Source organism: Elaeis guineensis, chromosome 15, assembly GCF_000442705.2.
Source record: "Elaeis guineensis isolate ETL-2024a chromosome 15, EG11, whole genome shotgun sequence".
Classification (NCBI taxonomy): domain Eukaryota; kingdom Viridiplantae; phylum Streptophyta; class Magnoliopsida; order Arecales; family Arecaceae; genus Elaeis; species Elaeis guineensis.
This window is the reverse complement of record NC_026007.2, coordinates 49,374,184-49,395,739: the sequence shown is the minus strand read 5'-3', so window position 1 is coordinate 49,395,739 and position 21,556 is coordinate 49,374,184. Positions and strand designations below refer to the sequence as shown.

The following is a 21,556-nucleotide window of genomic DNA, read 5'->3' as shown; positions in this document are numbered from 1 at the left end:
TGTTCAATCATTTCATGTGCTTGTGTTTGTCAACCTCTCTTCATAGGCTCATAATGACCCACTTAATTGATCCATTGTCATTGACTCTAAGTCCTTGGATGCCTCAATAGCCACCACAACATGTTCAAACTTTGAATACAATGGTCTAATCACATGAATATCTTGCACATTTTGACCATTTGTTTTCATTTGGTTGATAATTTCCAAAACTATGGTGAAATAATTGGAAATGGATTTGGACTTCTTTAAGTGGAGTGCTTCAAACTCGGCTCTAAGGATTTGGAGATGAACTTTTTTCCCATTTCATATTCCCTTGTGAGAATTTTGAAGTGGTTGCACCAATCACCTTCTCAAACATGTCATCAGATCCTTCTTTCCTATTCCTCTCTAAGGCACCTTTTGGGCTAGATTTAATAATACTTTTTTTTTATGCTCTTTATAGCCTTTGTCGATAATTTTCTATGCTCCTTGTGATCCAAGGATGGCCTTCAGTCAAATTGACCAATCCTCAAAGTTGTATTAGAGTAGAAGTCCACATTTTGTCGTAGCCATCTTCTCCCCCAAATCTTGCAAAGCTTTGATACCACCTTGTTGGAAATTTGGTGGGCTCACACACACATAAAAGGAGGAGGATACTACACTTCACTAATGAAATTTTAATTCCACTTAATACAAATGATTTGGTATAATATGGTATTTAGAATGCTCCAAAATGCTTCTAGCGGAACTTTACATTCATGAAACAAATGCTTGAATTTCCTGACATTCATGACTATTTAATTCCCCATACATGTATGAATGTGAAAGGTGAAGAGATGATCAAGACTCCAAACTTCATGAACCTGATCATTATAAAATTGCAGTTTATATTCCAACAGGAAAACCCATCAAAACAAAAGAAAGAAACATGAAGCATCCAATAATCAAAGAGGCGATCAACCCTCCATGGTGGCTTCTCTTTATTACGGCCATCACGTTTGATAATAGCTAAGGGCAGAATAATAGGTTTGCATGAAGCTGAGAATGAGGAGAACAGCAGCAGCCACCACCGAGATGGTCACCCATGGATTGGAGAAATAATTGAGCTTTAGATCAGCATACCACCTATTCCATTTGCTGGTGTGATATCTATTCACGTCATCAATTAGGCTTTTTAAATATATCGACCTAATTTTGGCCCTCGGACTCAACTTGCTGAAGAAAAAGGTCGCATCCTTGCTGGTGGGTAACCTGTTCAACAAGATCCCACTCCTTTCAAGCAGACTCGCATCACTTTCTTTGTTTATCAGGCAGTTCATGAATGCAGCATAGGTTGTGACATGACGTTCGATCAGGAGGCGGTAACACTGCTCAAAGGCGATGAGATTATGGAGGATTGTTTGGGTGCCATCATTAATTTCCAAGAACGGGATCTTCATCACCCCGTTGCGGAAACTTATGTCCAAGATGCTGCCTGAATGTTTCTTGAACGTCACAGCAGACCCATCCTGGAGCTCTGTCGCGCTAGGAACAACAGTTGGAGTGCGGAAAATGAAATCTATTATGTTCTGTTTGGCTACATTTATGGGCTCGAACCTAGTAGGACACAAGGACAAGCGAAATAGGTGCAACAAATGGAGGACTTGCTCAGGAAGAATAGGGGGATCCAAATCCCCAATCATACCGGTCTGATCAAGGGATCGGAGGGCATAATGAATGAAAGTGCCAGTGTAAGGCTCAGCGAATCTCCCGGCAAAATTCCTGAGTGCTTGTTTCCCACCGATCCCATTGTACAGTTGGACTAAGACGAAGAAAGGGATCTGGTTCTCGAGCATCAGCAAGTCAAGCATGATTTGGTCTGATGGCCATTTCGGATCGAACGTAAGGGAATCCATAGCTTTGAAAGCCATAAAAATGAAGCAGCCATCGAGCAGCAGCATCTCTAAAAAGCTTCGGCTGTCCATGGACACGTCTTCTGAGTAGTAGCTGCGAGCCTCTTGCTCCCTCGACGTCATATCAAGGAGCCATTTTTGGAGCTCGAGTGAATGCTGGGAGATGAAGTAATTTACGCACCCCCTCTTGACTTCGTCCTTGATCAGCAGCTCGGAATGGCCCCTGTGGTAGGGGCCGATGGCGACCACCTTCGGCTGGTAATGCTCGGGGCTTTGTACCAAGAAGCTTGTGGGGACCCTGAAGATGCTGGGATTGGTGGTCGATTCTTCCCTTGCCCGCTCCTGATTTTCCCAAGGTGGCGTCCAGAAAGTGGCCGCCCGGATGTTGCCCTGAATGTCTTCGATCCATGCGGTCTCTGAGTTGTTACCGACCATTGCGGCATTTGAGCTATCAAGGTTCCTTCATTGATCTTGCAATAATTGTTGATGGAGGACAGGTTATTGCAAGGTTCCAAGACGAATAAATGATTCTGGTTCTTGATCAGAGCCAGCAAAATGAAAACAAAGGCTTCGAAGATGCAAACGAATCTACTTGTTTTGGAATGTAGCACCTGCTCTACAGTCGCATGCGAATCTACACCTCACTTGCGATACAAACAAATCTATTTTATTCTACCCGCTAGGGCACATATGACAAGGAATTAGAAAATAAAAACCTGCAGAAGTTGTTTGCAACTATTTTGGCACCTCCCCAAAGCAAAGGTTCAAAATAGGAGCCAATCCAAATCATGGCATCTCACCAAATTATATCATGTGTGATGTCTCTCCCAATCCATGGTGGATTTTGTTGGTTTCTGTGTGTGTGCGTGTGTGTGTGTGTATATATATATATATATATATATATATATATATATAAACCTGTCGAGTTCCAGATCTCAAAGCACTCCAGCTCCATCATTAATCCATCTACACTGATCTCAAAGCGCTTCTTGATGGTGTATGTTAAATTTTGATGATTTGCTGTTGCCTAACGACATGAAAACAATTTTAAACGCTGAGTTTGGAATTCGGCAGGGCAGCCTTAACACAACTATGGCCCATGAATGGCCCTGGAACACTAATGATTCGTTTTCCCATCTTGGATCTGTTATAGAAAAGAAGAAATAAACAGATTTAAAAAAAAAAAAATTAACATAATTAGAGCTGGTTAAATGAAGCAGAAAGGTACTTGGAAGGCTTTTAAGCAATTTATACGTGTCTTGCTAGCTTGAGGGATATTTTGTGAAAAAGCTGCGAGGCCTAGAATGTTGTATGAACACTGCATGATTAATTGGGTGCAATCATACAAGACAAAAATATCAGGGGGCTGATGTTGAGATAGCTCTGTACAATAGTATTCTAGTTGCATTGGTTTCTTTAATCTCAGTCAGGGGTGACACCTCTAGATTTTATGCATGTTTTAGATGTATATCTTGATCAGCTGCACATGGTAGAACCAATGGATATGGTCATTCTGGCTCATGGACATTGGAGAAGTTGAGCCGACCCTATGGGTTCCACCATGTGGTTCCAAGCACTCTATAATTATAATTTTTATGCTTACCTTTCTTAGAGGATTTGCAGGGGCTGTAATACTATTATGGTCTTAAACAGAAGTTCTTGGAGACTATGTTCACATATATAGGTGAACTACTGTCACAACATGAAGGCTCAAAGTTTGTTTGATTTATAACAATATTATCTGAATTACGAAAAAAATAAAGTATTGAGTTATTCCTCTATTTCTTTTTTACAATTAAATAATTTTAATTGTGAGTTATTCCCTTGCTCTAGAAAGACTAAATTATTCATAAGTTCTATGATGCACTCATGAACTATTTGCGACTAAAATCTATCAATTAATTTTCATAAAAATATACTTTAAATTTATTAAAAGGAAAAAAATTTAGATCTATAAATTGGAATCTGGTAATGCCATATGTTGCTCATAATGTTAGTCATTCATGTCACTTTTATAATTCTAGTTTTGTATGAAAAATTTATATGTAGATATACCATTTATTTTATATACCTTTTTGTTCAAGTTTAGTCATTTAAATTTTGCCAAATTTTTAATAAATTCTTTGAAATTTATGCTAGAAAATCATGTCTTTGCCTCAAGTTTTGTGGAACAGTTCCTTCGGTTGTATTTTGCAAAATCTACGTCCCTTCAAAATTAGTACTTGCTTTTTTTTTTTTCCTACAACATCTTAGTAAAAGCCGGCAATTAACAAAAGAGAACAAGGCCAAAGAAAAAAAAAGCACCTCAACCAAAGAAGCGAAACGAATTCGAATATGAAGTCGGCTCACATTCTACTGACCGTGGAAGGCTTATCCAGAAAAGTAGTCAGGGTTTGGGAATGGTTTTCAAGTAATGTTTGGTCAAAAGAACACAATAAGAGATGGAACATTATCCACTGAGCCTAAAGATGGCTTTGCTAAGGTAATACTATGAACAAATTTGGGCTCATATAATAACATTTGATGTGAGTGCCCAGAAGATAGCCCCATCGCTATGATCATGAAATTTACATGATCAGATTATATAATGATGCTAAGAAATGAGAGCATGTGTGCTCAAAATGAGAGAAAGACTTGCATTAACTAGGTGATTTCTTTACTGACTTGCTAAATCGTATTAGGAAATAATTATTGCATAAAAATAGTAATCAAAGTGGTATACAATATATATTTACCTTTCACATTTAATCAAGCCAAGTTCAAATCAACTAGTGTAATTTTAGTTTGACTTGACTATGAATCCAAGCTAAAACCGTGCCAAACATGAGTTAGTATGTGGACAACTTGCCCAATTTGACAATCCTGGCTGCCATGAAAATAATGGCAAAATTCATTTATGGGCCAAAATCCAAGATGTCCCATATTTATCAATATTTTTTCGGTTCCATCTATATGAATCAAATGATGAAAAAGGTTGAGTCATAGATATCTCGATACTCTAATTCAACATTCCATTTGATATGGCATTAATGGGAAAGCTTATAAGTGAAAACGACATTATTTGAATATTCAAAGTGAAATTTTTTATGTAAGACATACCATATATTTTATGCTCTATGATTCATTCTTCTATTTGGATACATATATATAACTAGGACATTAAAATTTTGCTTTATGTATATGACCCTCTTTATAAAAAACTAAAACTTAAAACCCCAAAATAGATTTGAAAAATTAGGATATCAAATTGATGGCAACATTCCATCTATTTTTATGTAACCTAAGCTTGCTTTAGGGATGAAAATAGGTGTGATAATATCTGATCCTATCCAATTCCATACCTAGTTCAAATCAAATTTGGATAAAAATTTTGGTATCCAATGAGGTCCAAATAGCCACCCATAAATTTTGCCAGTTCTAGATTATTCAAATAAAAATTCTGGTATCCTATTGAGTCTAGATGCCTACCTCTAAATTTTACCAAATCTAGACCTAGATTTAAAGTTTTCTCAAATCTAGAAAATTTAAATAAAAAATTATCTCTAAATAATTTTGTTCCCATAACAATTTAATTGGACTAGTGACTCAAATACTTGGAAGGATTGGATTCCATGCAAGTTTAGTTATCATGTCTTGAACATTTACCCCACTACCTATGCATCGTGTGCATTTATTCTAGATAGTACATTTCACATTTTTTCATTATGATGATGTCATTTATGCTAAATTTTATTATTAAAATTTTCTCAAATCTGATCTATATACAAATAATATTTAGCTTATATCTATATTCAAATAGAAAAAATGAATATAAATAACATTTGGCATCCATATTCATTTAGAATAATATAGATAAACTTGATATCCAATTCATATCTATATTTATTTAGAATAAATATGAATACTGTTGCTACTTCTCTTCGGCTTGGTCGAAGTGATGGAATAGCTGAAGTAACTTGACTGAACGACTCGGATCGAGGGCTGCACATTGCTTGAGCAGGCAGACATTGGTCGAACCCAAGCACCTGCAAAGAAAAGCCATACGTTGGAGGATAAGATGGGGGTTCTCTCATAGAAAACCCCCCTACGGTCAAGTCAATGGTAGTCGAAGAGAGAGAACAATCAAGAAAAAAGATGGAAATGAGAGTCCCTAATTAAGAGAGAAGAAGAATCTCTCTGTCTTTCCCTATGTCTCTCTTTTTGCAAGGGAGAGCTTGCCAGGCCGTTAGCGCCCGACGGTGTCAGCGTCGTGGCTATCAAAGCCATAATGGTGTATATTGCTAGAGTCAGAGTAGTGAATATCAAAGCCAAAGGAGTAGATGTCAACAAGCTGCCATGGGGTCTCCCACCCACATCTAGAGGAATCGTGGGTCTACGTAGCAGAATACCGACCTAGCGAGATCCATTTGCTATATGCTCCTAACAGCATCTGATCTAGGGGATGGCTTGTAGGGAGCTAGGGTGGAAGTGATATGGGATTGGTGAAAATCTGACGATGTAGGCATCGTCGCATTGTTGATCTTATACAGTGATCGACTAAGGGCCAATGTCTGTGACTCTGTTCAGATCATATGATGTTACTTAGATTATGTGCTTTGAACCACCAGGTCATGATGCCACGTGTCCATCATGCCTTCGAAAATTGGACACATCAATAGAGGACCAATTATGGTATAATACTTTGCCCCCAACTTTCTAATATAAAGTACTTCGCATTGTAAAGTAGATCTTCTTTTGGATTTCGAAGTCATGCATCGGAGTGAGTGTCAATGCAACTGTAAGACTTCATTGATGTAATATAAGTAGTCAGAAACTACCGTGTACTGGTACTGAGGTGATTAAAATCATGCGATGACTTGGATTGGCGATGACTTGTGTCGGGCTTCTATCGAAGTGACTCTTCAATTGGTGTCTATGATCATTGGGCACTCCTGGGTCAGACCACCTTTCGATGCTTGATGTGGTCTCTTCGGTGGCCTTCGGTTAGCACTTTGATGATGACTACAAAACTTGTAGCAATTAAGCCTCATCCAATGTAAAGCTGGCATTTGATGAGTCAACTATTGTAAGAGATCTTGCTGTAAAGTAGATGATGGCAGAGTCTAAACTGCTTGGATGTTCTCTGATGTCGAAATGTGGTTCGATAGGTTCTAATTTTCTTATCTTTGGGCTGCTACTCTGAAATTGATGGATGTCCTTCTAAGTCCTGAATCATTGATGGCTAGGAATGGTGATCGTACTTATAGATCTTCTTCTTTTGCTGTAATGAACTTTATCCAGTTGAAGTTATCTTGTAATGAAAACTTTCATCTTAATAAAATGCTCCTTCATTCTCTTTTTGTATCTTATGTGTAATCCTGATGTTGTGACAAAAGGCTTTTTGAGCCATCATCTACTATCGATCCGAAGTTGTCTTTGATTTTGCCTAACTTATCTATGGATAAGAAGTTGTGTGAGGTCTTTAGAGATCTTTAACATTATTTCGATAACCATACTCAGTTTGGCCGAACCTTACGATCAGACTTTTCAATAAAAGGGATAAGCTTATTGATGATGAAGGTATAAGAAGTTGCATCGCTTACTGGTAGTTTAACTGAAGTCTTTCAAAATCTCAAGTCCATGGAGGCTAGATGCTACTGAAAGTTGTCAATGCATCGGCTCCAGTTTTGATTATTTTCATTAGCTGACATGACACTTCCCAGTTCGGAGTTCATCCATCATGTTCGATGGATTTGGATGCTTCAGCTCATCCGACCATAGGATTTTTGGGTTAAGAGGTGTTGGCTTTGGTGTGAGCACTGTAGTGATTAGTCACTCATTGTAGGTGCAATGCCATCACATCCCGAGCTCTTGTCCCGATGACTTGTCTTGTGAGGGGTGCTTGGCTTCGACCCATTTGTTAATGTGGTCAATCATCATGATTGGGGTTTCCCTCATCCCAATGTCATCAAGGATGCTCGCAGCCATAGAACAAAATCTCTCACATCCTTTAGCACCGAATACGGATGGTCTTCAAGCTCATTGTTTGATTCACCACACTTTCTCCCCCCCCCCCAAATGCTAGTAGGTACCAAGATTGTATCTACGGAACCAACCATCGGGTTGTCACCGGGTTATCCTCCACATTGATGGTCTTTCGATGTGGATTCTTCGTGGAGCTCCCATTTTGATACGTTGCCCCCATCAAACAAGATCTCCAATCCTACCCTTCAGCTGATGGCACTCCTAGGTATTGTGGTTGCAATTGGGATGGGTGTGGTGGTATTCTTGATCTCTCCAATTTGTGGGTGCTCTCATCTATGGAGGCCAATGGGTGAAGCTTTGCTCTCGGTATCCATGAGGGTCTATGCACATGAAGCAGAGAGAGATACGGTCATTGGAACGATGCAGAGGATTCTTCCCCCTTTATTTTTGGGGATAATTTTCTCCTCCTTTCAAGGCTCCACAATCGTTGTCACATGACCATTTTTTGGTCCCCGTTCTTCCTCCCTTCCACTTCCTGATGATGGGTTTTATCTTCCTCAGACTAAGCATATTTTCTGGCTTAGGCTAAGAGGTCAGCGTAATCCCTCGAAGAGTCTTTATTGAGAGAGAAAATCAAGCGCTCAACCTTGAGTCCTCATTCCATCATCCAGGTGGTGGCAGACTCCCTAAACTTTTGGACTTCAATTGCGGCTGTATTAGAACATACCATGGAGTCTCTTAACAGCTCGTCTTCTCTTTGCTTAATAAAATAGAGGCTGTCAATTGTTCTTCGGCTATCGAAGTGCATAATAAACTATTTTTCTAGCTGCTCAAAGAAGTAAGTAGATCCTTGTGGAATGCTAAAGAACCAAACTCTTATGCTTCTCCTAAGAGTCACCAGGAAAGCTTGGCAGAGGAGGATGTCAGATGCCCCAAACAGCATCATGAGGGCTCTATAACCCTCTAGGTGGTTGAGCAGATTGATCCCGCCATCGTACGGCCTGACTTGTGGCATCTTGAACTGATGCGGAATTGGTTTGCTCAGTATCTTTCAAGAAAATGGTGGCTAGGTTTTGAAGTTGAGGCCATCATTCTATTGATGGTTAGCTCCTGGAGTTCATCGATTTTGATGTTCTAGTTCTCGAACCTTTCTCTCGAGTTCATCTTCTCATGAGGAGTGGTGTCGGTGTAGGCTCGAGGTGGAGTCTTTTTTGGAGGGCTTTGGCGACCGTTGCCATCGATCAACTCTTCTCGAGATCCAAGAGCATTGGGGTGAGCGACGTGGAGCCAGTTTTACTGATCATGACCATTAGTGAGAGGCTTGAGTCATGTCCAAATACTGGTGCCCTCATTTTGACCCATCTATATAGGCCCTGTGGCTATGCTAAGATAGAACCATTAGTGGAGCTTGGGTCCTTACTGCGTTGTGTCACAGTTGTTGTACAGCAGCTATGAGAGCTTGGGCTTGCTTCATCAGTGCGTTGGTGGAATCTGACCAGAGAGGTTGGTCTCCAACATCCCGCACATCAAGTGCACTATGTAGGGAAGGTTCCCGGTAGGACTTTATTTGCACCATCTTTTTCGAGAAATGTGATTATGCTATCCTTTCTCTAGCACCAATCTATTGTTGCTCTTCTCAGACTGAGTCGAAGTGGTGAAATGGCTAGAATAACTTGGTTGGACAACTCATATCAAAGATTGTACATCCCTTGAGTAGGCATGTACTAATTAGATCCGAGAATCTGCAAAGAAAGTCCACATGCCAAAGAACAAGATGGGGGTTCTCCAGTGGGGGACCCTCCGATGGTCAAATCAGTATCAATCAGAGGGAGAGAACAGTAGAGAGAAGATGAAAATGAGAATCCCCATTTGAGAAAGAAGAGGAATCTCCCTATCTTTCCATGTGTCTCCCCTTTTGCAGGGGAAAGCTTGCCACACTGTTAGCACTCGTCGATGTCGGGGTCATGACTGTTAGAGCCATAATGATGCATGCCGACAGAGTCAGAATAGTGATTGTCAGAGCTAAGTGAGCGGTTGTCAGCACGCTGCCATGGGGCTTGCCACCCAAGTCTAGAGGGACCGTGGGTTTGCGTAGTAGAATGCCGACCTAGCGAGATCCGTTTGCTAGGTGCTAGCTTGAGAGCATCCGATCTGAGGGATGGATTGTAGAGAGCTGGGATGGAAGTGGTATAGGATTAGTGGAAATCCGATTGACGTAGGCATCACCGCATTACCGATCTCGTGCGGTAATCGGCTAGGTGCCGATATATGTGACTCTATTCAGATAACATGATGTTGCTTAGGTCACGTGCTTTGAACCATCAGATCATGATGCCACGTATCCACCACATCTTAAAAAATTGGACACATCAGCAGAGGACCAAATATGATATAACAAATACTAATTTTAGTATCCATTTAATATCTATATCCGATATTATATTTGCTAAAATATATGGATATGTTGGTATTATATCTATATATCCAATCTTTTTCCAAACCTAAATATGCTTTGTCCTTTTCATCATTTACACATTCTTAACATTGCTATATTGAAATCATCCTAAATATTTATGTTTCCAAAATCATCTAATAGCACCAACGTTTTGCAGTCAACCTAAGATATATTTAGGTACAAGCATCCAAAGTTTTCCAAAAAGCACCAGAGTCATAAAGTATTCCATATTGAAGGAAGGTAGCCGCAGCCAGCTAATTCATGAATTTTATCCATAGAACTAAATAAATAAAATATTTGAGGTTGAGCTCTTCTAGAATTTTCTATTTACAATGTGCTCGTGACCACTACTAAAGTTTCTTAATTAGTGTGCCACAAAGACTTAGCTATAAAAGCTTTTTTTTTATTTACTATATTTATTAAATTGCTGTATTGAAATTCAAAAATAATCAAAAAAAAAATATGCAAGCATCACGAAAGCCCAATACGAATGATCTTAACATTAACGATAGGAATTTCTGTGCATATACTCTTGTATAGAGTTTTTTATTCACTCTGTGGACATTGATCTTAAGGATGCAGGTGCTAGTAACGAGAGTTTCTACTCAACTATTATTAAAATTTATTGTTTAATATAAAATAAAAATTTGGTAATTTATTTAGTTGTTATATTACATTCAAAAAAAGTTAGAGGAAAAAAAAAATTGCATTTTGTTATAAGGGGCAAATAATAACAATGCTAGTAATAGGTAATGGGAGTTTTTGTATGGAGGCTCATCTTGTAAAGATGTTTCTATATTCTGTATGCCTGCTAGAGTTAATGATGAGCATTTCTGCTTGGCCATCATTATAATCTATTACTTAATGTGTAATGGAAAGTTGATTAAGGAATCCTTTAGTCATTGTAGTTTGTTATATTACTATTGCATTATACGATCTGGCATATCGCACGGGTTATATGCTAGTTCAATGATTGAAAATTGAACATGCATCATAATAAGGCAGCAACAATTCCTTGGATGTTCACCAATGGCCTGTATTATTATCAAGCATACAACGATAATTCTATTGGTTTAACTTAGGGAGAAAAAGGAAAAAGGTATCGATATAGAACAAAATATTATTTAGCCTTGATATAGCATATAATTTAGTCTTCCTATCATTGATAGACACATGGCAAATAATTTTATAAATGTTTGAATTCTCGGCAATTACATTTTTGCAATTAAGAGAAATCTAGAAACCAAAGGATGATTATGGCAGATTTAAATCCAAATAACGAAAGGAGGTGATGGCTTATAAGGAGAGAGTTATATCTCATCTCTTGATTTCCACCTCTAACTATAATGGATTCTTGCTCCAAATCTTTATAAATAGGGCCAAAGGATCCTACAAGGATAGGCTCTGAGAGGGAGAGACTCCCACAACTCAAATCTCTCATGATGAGAGGCTCACAAACCCTTATCAATCATTCTATTTTCTTTCTTTCTTGCAGGTCTATAGGTCATAAGAAGGCTAAGATCATTAAAAGGCCGCCCTCACAAAAGTTGACTACTAAAGGCCGATCTCTCAAAAGTTGACCTTCAAAAGCTAAACTCCCAAAACCTAACCTCCAAAGACAGACCTCCTGAAGACCGATCTCCCAAAGCCAACCTCTTAAAAGCTGACATCCTGAAAGGCAACCTTGCAAAGACAACCTCCAAAGGCTAAGCTCTTGAAGCTGACCTCTCAAAAGCTGACCTTCAAAGGCTGACCTCCAGAATTCGAGCTCCTGAAGGCGAAGCTCTTGAAGCCAATCTCCCAAAAACTGACCTTCTAAAAATTGACCTATAAAGGCCAATCTCCTAAAATCAAGCTCTTAAAGACTGAAATCTCAAGTCGACCTCTTAAAGGCCAACCTCCTGAAGGTTGAGCTCCCAAGCCGACCTCTTAAAGGTCGACTTGCAAAGGCCGACCTCTCGAAGCTGATCTCCTGAAGGCCGAGCTTCCAAAGTTGATCTCTTAAAAATTGATCTCCAAAAACTGACCTTTTGAAGGCGAGCTTCCGAAGCCGATCTCCTAATGACCAAGCTCCCAAAGCCGACCTCTTAAAAGCTGACCTCTAAAGGACAACATTTCAAAGCCGAGCTTCCGGAGGCAGGTGAAGCAAACTAACTAGAACAGGATAATACGACTCTAATCACGTATTACTATTATTCCAAAGCTGGATCTGATTTAGATATCGGAGGGCCCGGTCGAAACAAATCTGGCAAGCTTTTCCATTCTTTTATGTGTAGATCTGTGACTCTAAGATAGATAGTATTCCACTATTGTATATCAAAAAGCGCCCTTCAAATGGTTCTGACTAGGATGGATTATGGCAGCAACAAGCCTCAAGTTGCATGTGCTTTGGGTTCGAACTGCAGCACATAGAAGGCAAAAAATGTCCTCCAAGAAGAGATAGGTCGACGTGAATTTACAAGACTTAGTCCAGTTGCTCAATTGGAAACAACTCAAAAATCCAAGAAGGGAGATGTCAATGTCAATGCAAAGGGTGTGGCTTATAGCACAGTTAAGGAATGGTGCAAGATTGCACTTGGATGCAGTCACGCGGATGCAAAATAGTCAAGCACAGTTTAAATCACATGGTTTGATGCAATTTTTAGATCAATTAAAACCCACAAGTAGTTAGATTACAAGTTTCACCAAACATCATGTGCTTTTGAGGAGCTTTGTTAGATAGAATCTTGGTAACAGGAATTTTCTATTTAAAATATAACACCTTCTCTTAAATCCTGATAAAAAAATTAATCTTTACGCATATGCATCTACACCCTCACTTGCGATACAAACAAATCTGCTTGTTTTGTTCTAAGCAAGCAGAGCACATTTTACGAGGAATTAGAAAATAAAAATCCGCAGAAGTAGTTTGGACCAAAGGTTGAAAATAGGAATAATTGTTGACGGAAAACAATTTATTGCAACAATTCCTAGACGATAAAGGAATCTGGTTCTGCAAATGTTCATGCGTGATGTCTCCCCCAATCCACGGTGGATTTCGTCGGTTTCCGTACTATATATATATATATAAACCTGCCAAGTTCCATCAGCTTGTATAGTAATCAAACATTTATTAAACCATTTAGAAAACCGGATACAAACAAGTAACTATATCCATCCAATTCCTCGTATTAAAGAAAGGACTCGGTGACCGCTCCAAAGACTTATTTCTAGACCGGATATTTAAAACAATAGCAAACCATCAACTGATCCACGGCATTGGCACAAGGAAGCTCACTGATTTTTTTCAGAATCTTCAATTTGCAGATGAGATACTTATCTTTTACAGTGCTCACAGAAGGCATATTAACTCCTTAAAGTTTATCCTCCACTCTTTGAGCTATTATCGGGCTAAAATCAATTTTGACAATTGTACAGTTCTAGTCATCGGCATTAAACAATCACACAGGGACCAAATAGCAACTATCTTAGGAAGTAAGATTGCAGACTACCCATTTACATACCTAAGAATGTCATTATGCTTCGAAAAACCTAGAATGAATGATTGGACACTGCTTATAAAGAAGATCATGAAGAAACTAGCTGGATGGAAAGCCAAATTACTCTCAAAAGCTAGAAGAGCATTGTTACTTAATGCTGTCATCTCACTAACCATGGTGTTCTGGATGTCAAATTTCATCATACCAATGGAAATTATCAAAAGGATTGGTAGGGCTTGTAGAGCACTCTTATGAAGTGGGGAGGAAAAAAGCTAGACAGAAAAGAGCCTATTAAACTGGTACATTGTCTGCCCGTCCAAAGGAGGTTGGAGGAATGGGAATTACCAATCTCAAAATACTAAATCAGGTATTATTCTATAAATGGTGGTAGAACCTATTCTCCAGTGTAAAAAAACCCTAGAGTGTGTTGATCAAAACAGGATATTATAGTAATCAATCAGTCTCACTGAGATCACCAACAAGATGGAAGTTATCAATATTATGGAAGAATGCTCAAAAGGTCAAAGGATTATTTCTGGTGATGGTGATGTTAGTTCTAGCACTCAGATCGGATACGTGATAGCCGCACACTCGTTTAAACAAGACCCTAAAAAATATGCAAGACCTATAAATTTTCTTATAATCTCAACTTTTTAAGAACATAATTGACCTCAATTCATAACAAATCTTTTACATTGATAAATATCAAACCTTGTATAATTTGTAAGACTCGGTCATCCAACTGATATTGCTAGCATTCTATCTAACCAAGTCTTTCAAATAGTGATCCCAATCTTAGCAAATCTTAAGGATCAATCTTGTAACTCTGAAAAAGAAAAGAGAAAGGAGTGATGAGCTTTACAGCCTAATAAGAATTCTCACACACCAAAATCAGTATAATAATAATAATGAAAAAATAGCAATGATTGTTACTTATATAAATCACATGCCAATAGATACTACGATTTATAAAACATGTATAGCAAATATGTCTTTTTGTGCAATAAGTCACATCATATAATTATCTCAAATCAACATACATCATATTCGATCATATTGAGGTGTTTGGCTCTAGAATATTATAGCCACATTTCAAGTCCACAGGTAGGCAACAAAAGTGGCTAGTCCTACAGATTATCACAACCATCCATATAAAGGGTAGTAAAGTAGTTAGTCTTATAGACCACCACAACTACGTTTCAAGTCCATAGAAGGCACCAACAACGTAGCTAGTCTAAGGGACAATAAGTGCTCAACTCTAAACTACCACAGTCATGATTCAAGCCCATGGAAAGACATCAATAAAATAAAGTGGCTAGTCCAGAGCCATATTTCAAGCCCATAGAAAGACAATAATAAGGTGGCTAGTCTAGAGCACACATACAGTCATACAACTCAATTACAAGCTTGTCCGGTATTTGATGAACACTTGAATTAAATCACTAGAGATATATAATTCTATTTAATTACTCTTTATTTATTAAAATTTGATGCTCTTTAGTCTATTTTATAGATAATTAGGAGTTTAAATTCATACGATTCAAATTGGACTCAAATCAGATCAGATTCGAGTGAATTAGACAACCAACTCATATTTCAATGTGAACGTGACTTAAAGATTAAGGATTAAGAAGCAACCTCTCCAAGCAAGAGCCTAGATTAGAAGATATATAGAATCAAGTATGAACACAACTTAAATATCAAAGGTTTAGATTAAAAGATCATTCTTCATGAAGATCAAGTGTGAACATGACTTATTGATCAATAGAGGAAAAGCAAGATGCTTGATCAAGGGTTCTTATTCATGCTCCCACTTCTCTTTTCTTTTTTAACTCACATCTTCAAACTCTAAAAGACTACTCCCCACTCTATAAATAAGGCCTCAAGGCCTCCTTTAAGGATCCATCAGCCTTCTCCATGCTAATAAGCCTTCCCCATGTCCAAATCTCCATAGCCTTAGGTTCCATGCCGCAATCCTTTTTCGTGCCAACCCTATCTTTCCAGACTTTTAGCCAGCCATAGGTACAATCTTTTTTCTTCAAACTCTGCCTCCCAAACCTCCATCAGTCCCTTACAAATTATAAAAATCTCACATTCAAAAGCCTCCAAAAAGTTTTCCAAATCTTTCTCTCTTTTTAGCCCTGTAGACTACAGCCTAAAAATTTTAGCAACCCTCTTCCACCTTCCAACCTCTTCCAAACCCACTTTCTTCAGCCTATTCTCCATCAAATCTCTTCCTCTTACTGTTGAAGGTCATCTCCAAGTCTAAGGAAAAGAATCTTCAAAGTCCAGGATGCAGATTGTGGTGAAGAATCTCCCGATGATCGGCTAGACAACCACATCTCAGGAGATCTCTATAATTTTATTTTGACAGTGCATTTTATTGTAAGATTTTATGTATTCCTTTTTAATATATAACGAAGATTGATTTTATTTGCTTATATTTTTGTGTCTTTATTTTCTTTGCATAAGTCTTTAATCTAGAATAATCTATTACCCTTGGGATGAGCTGTGATCTATAGATACAGTTCGTGCTCTTGAAATAGATTATCTTTAGGTAAAGATCTCTCTTTTACATCTAGATAATTTAGACTAGCCTATAACTTTAAGGGACAGATTGTGATTTAACGAATATGGATTATACTCTCTAAGATAGGCTATATCTTTATTATTTAGATATCAAAGTAAAGATGTGTTAAGAAGGGTACCAACTATCGAATAAGAAAATAGTTGAGATCTTGAGAACTCTCATATTTGAAGTTAATCTTTAATTAAGTTGTTTATTTTTTTGCTCGCTTATTTAGTAGTCTTCTAATTAATCAACTACTATTCATCTTCAATTTTAGATTAAAACAACTCAACCGTAATAACATGATCTCTGTGGATACGAACCTGACTCACTACTATCTACATAGTTTTGAGTTAGTGATTTATTTTTGATGCCTACAATAGTGATCAAATTTTGATGTCATTAGCAGGGATCATATTTTAGTTACATTAAGTTATAAAAATCTACAAAAAAAAATCTGCTTACTGCTTTCTTTAATTTATTGCTTTCTTAGTTAACTGCATTACTTATTTTTATCCTTATTTTAATTGCTTTATTTTTTAGCTTACCTTTTATTCTCTTATTCTATAAAAAAAAATTAGAAAAGAATATATTGTTATATTTGCTTTCTACCTTTTATTTGCTTTGTAACTTGCCTAGTTAACTTAGTCAAACTTATATTTTTGTAAAATCAACCAAATCTTTACACTAACACCTCATAATCTATTTAGAAAATTAGATATTTAATCACGAAACTTAAAAAAAGAAATAAATTAATTTAATCTTGATTAATCATCAAATTTAGACACCTTTTTTTTTGCATCGCATAATTTTATAAAATATCTTAAGAGCAAAATTCTAATTAACATAAAGTAGGATTTCATCACCCTTCCTTAACCCACAAATCACTACCTGCATTTGTATTAACCCAAGCCTTTAACCTAAAATCAATTAGATGTTGGCCCCTAAAGAGTCTCGAGCTCAATAGGACAAGCACCCTGAAGAATTGGATTGGGTTAGGATTAGTCAGTTTAACTGGTGTCTAGAAAAGTGATTCAAAAATTATGTCCCAAAGGAAGGTGGTTCATTAATTAGTTCTGTTCGCTTATCTAGCCAGCTCAGTTGGTGTCTAAAGAAAGCAATGGAGGGACCTCCACCAACATTACACTTATCTAGCTAGTTGAATGGCTAGTCTGTTATTTGGAGTGCTCGAAGATGATCTTGATAGTTAGAAACTGTTTAGATCTAGGATAATCCGTAGAATTGATTGATACATTTGATTATTGACTGAAAATATCTAATCTAACTTAAATTCTTCACATCAACTTCTTAGATTTAGGACTTAATAGGCTTTTATCTTTAGAATCTTTCATTCTCTTCTTTTATTTATATCTAAAAATCCAAAAAAAATATATAAAAAAAATAAAATTACTTGTATTTGCTCTAAGGTATAAATTATAGGGTTTATGCTCAGGCATCACTCATTACAACTTGAGATTCAATCGTTAGATCTTGAAATTGAAAGAACCCTTAGAGCCAACAAACCTAGGAACATAGACTGAAACTAGGAGACTGATCTACCTAGACAGCTGAAGGAGTACTCCTTCCATATATACCTACTCTCTTTGCATCCAGCTGCCTCCAGTTGAGGCAGTTCAATATGAAATCAAATCAAGTGTCATTCAAATGCTCCTATCATTTTATGGACTTGCTAATGAGGACCCATACAAATATCTAGATGAATTCTTGAAAATTTGTTCAATAGTTAGAATTGAAAATTTCTCTAATAATGCTCTTAGGTTGAAATTATTTCTTTTCTTGATGAAGGACAAAGCTAAATATTGGCTAAACTCTTTGGGTACAATCATAATTTCAACCTGGGATCAACTACAGAGAGAATTTCTTAAAAAATACTTTCCAATTGGCAAAACTAATCTAATCAGAAAGGCCATAACTAGTTTTTTCCAGTTGGATGGGATGATGTTTCATGAGACTTAAGAGAGATTAAAGAAACTGATTAGCAAATATCCCCACCATGCTGTACCCAAATGGAAACTGATCCAGTGCTTCTATGGTGGCTTATCAGAGAAGCACCGGTAAATGGTTGATGCATCTTATGGTGGAACCTTCATGCTGAAAAATGAACATGAAGCTTGGCAGCTATTTGAAATCCTAAGTGAAAACTCATGGCACCACATATCTGTTGCTAGGAGAGACCCTCCCATGTCTGGACCTAAAGGTGGTGGGATTTATGAGATTGGTAGTTCAATGGACATCCATAGTCGATAGATAAATTATCTCAAATGATAAAATGAATACTGCAAATAATGCCCACCAGCACTCCACCCACATCTGTGATAGATGTCTATTCAATATGTTTGAGCCCTGCTCATTCTATTTATGATTGTCTTGCTGCACATCAATTTTTTGAGTTTATACACGAACAAATCAATCAAGCACAAACTCAGAATAATTTCAGATCAGGATACAACCTTTTCTCCAACATTTATAACCCAAGTTGGAGAAACCATCCTAATTTTTTTTGGGCTCAATATCCTGCGGCAAGGCCCCTAGTACCCAGACCCACCTATTGTAGGAACCAGATCTAGGGTTTCAGGGTTAGATCTTGAAACTTTTTCAAGATCAGGCAGTGGAAGACTAAAATAAATCAAAATTTATTTTTTAAAATCAAAAAATCACTAGATCTAATTTCTTATTACATGATTATTATATAGCATTAAATCAAAAATTAAAATATATAGAGCATGAACTACATGTTGATCATATCAACATGTTTCTATACTACATCTAATGTATGTATTAAACAATAGATCAGATCTATTACCTTATAAGTTAGACGTTCTAACCTTAATGATCCGGGCTTGAGGATGATGTTGCAAACCGCACATGCATCCGGTCTCTAGGAGTCATCCACACGAGCCCACGAATCTCGATCAGAAGTCCTGCTTCAGGAAATCAGCACAGTATGCTAGTACTGCGCTGATCCTTCTTCGATGGTTGATCATGTGCCTCCTTCTTCTTGATTTGGACTCTTTCAAAGATGAGAAGTAGGAGAAGGAGTTTCAGATCTGAGACGCTATTAGAAAACTCAAGATAGAGGAAGGGAAGAGATGAAACTAACAACCCTAGAAGAAGATCCTCTTTTTCTTGTCTTTACTCTCTCCTACACACCCTGTCTTATGTCTATTATATCTCCATGATCCAAAGGTCTTTCTCTCTGATTTTTGGATGCCTAAAAGAACTCTCAAATTTCTATGCTCTTCAAAAATTTCATGAAAAAACTCATTTTGTAGAGAGAGATATGATAGAATCCTTATCTAGGTCAAATACCTAGTCGAGGCTTATCCAAACATGGCAAGATAAGGGGTGCCCAACTCTTGGGTGCCTCCTCCTTATTTTTGTGCATAGACCACCAGAAAAGGGTGTATAATATGTGCCCTAAAAGTCATAAAAATCTCAAAAAAAATTTGAATAAATTCGGTGCAAAAAGAAAAGAGTTTTGGATTTCTAAAACTCTATCTCATAGAATTTGAAATCCAAATTTATTCTTACTTTGATTTGATCCACAATTACATTCCATGTAAGAAAGAAGAGAGAAAACCTTTTGAATGTGGGAAAGACCTGAGAGAGGGCTTTTGTCACACAAAATAAGAGGGGATTGGTGTGGAATAAGAGAGAGGGAGTGGGGGGGCTTATGTGGCGCAAGGTGGAATCCTAGTCTTACTAGGATTCTATCTTATGACTTGTTTTAATTTGGTTTCTCAAATCAAATCAAATCAAAATTAGATCAACCCAGTTAAAATAGGTCTTAACCTAATTAATAACTTAATTTAATTAGATTAAATTAGATTTAAATCTGATTTAATTTTCTAATCAAATTAGAAATTAGGTTGATCCAAGTTCTAATTGAACTAGGACTAATTTTTTTTTTGCACTTGGCTTATCCAATAAACTAATTGGACTTGATCCAATCAAGCCCAAACTAAATCTAATTAAATCATATTCAATTAGACTTAATCTCAGTCTATTGTCTTAATCAAATTAAGCCAATTAACAATCGAATTGCTAATCGATCCTCCAGCAACACTTGCACTAGGTTAAATGTCAATCGTATTGATCATTTAACCCTAGAATGATTTTTAATCGTTGATCAACCATCTGATTGGATCATGAACTCTAATGTGTGTGACTTCATAGGTCCGAACCTAAGTCGGTAGCATAGAAATAAATTTTTATACTAATCGAAGTGACCATCTAGCAATGGTACCCGACGATCGGATAGGTCGAATGTGTAGAACAACATCCTTAGAACCCATGCGGATATAGTTTCCATATAATTCATCTCCTTGACCAAAATGATCATAGGACACCTCAAAGTTTAACTGTCAACTCTGATCAGGTTGTCCACATTGTATTTCAAAATATCAAATCCATCTGATGGATTACCCTGGCCAAGATTTTGCTAAATTGAAATACAGTGACTCATTCTTCTCCAACTCTTGGAGTAGTAAATCCCATCTCGATCACACTCTGACTTTGCAAGTACTTGACTATGCTCAGAAGCCTTCCATCACTGAATTAAAAATTTAGTTAGTCCAGTACCAAAGCACAGTGAGTTGCTTGCAAGTCACTGAGGTAATCTCAGGTCTAAGGGACACTTATACCTATATCCCATCAGAGTCATTCTCGACAACAGAATGCTCTGGAGTTGGTCATGTTCAATGATGATATACCCTTACATCTCACTTGTATGCCATACCAGTGTCTCCACACTCCTTATTTAAGAGGACAACCAACCCATATGGCCTACAGCGACCTATGCTCGATGGAAGCTGTCATCCTTATTAACAGCCTATCATTTTATCATGAATAGTTTTAAGGACTAATCGATAAATCCTCTCTTTATCGAACTTAAATAGTCCTAAGGACTTCATTATAACAATGGAGTTCATTAGAAGATGAAAGCTTACGATGAAAATACCAAAAATATATTTTATTTATTAACAAATCAATTATAATACTTGGTTGCTCAACCGTCAACAGCTTGACGATTGACTTTTGGGATATATTTCTTAACAACTCCTACTTGTCCTAAAGCTACTCGACATAGTATCTAATACCCATCTTCGACTTGTGGTTGTCGAACTCCTTTATCGCCAGGGCTTTAGTGAAGGGATTGGCCAGGTTTTTCTTTCCGTCGATCTTCTGAAGGTCGACG

At 37.4% G+C, this 21,556-nt stretch overlaps 1 protein-coding gene across 1 annotated transcript; it reads right to left on the bottom strand.

Annotated features, from left to right (window-relative positions):
• Positions 1-684: 684 nt before the first annotated feature.
• On the bottom strand, positions 685-2,404 carry LOC105035457 (UPF0481 protein At3g47200-like). Its single transcript, XM_010911022.4, has one exon. It carries the CDS (start codon positions 2,304-2,306, stop codon positions 972-974), a length of 1,335 nt encoding a protein of 444 aa, XP_010909324.1. The 5' UTR covers positions 2,307-2,404; the 3' UTR covers positions 685-971.
• Between the last annotated feature and the right edge of the window lie 19,152 nt (positions 2,405-21,556).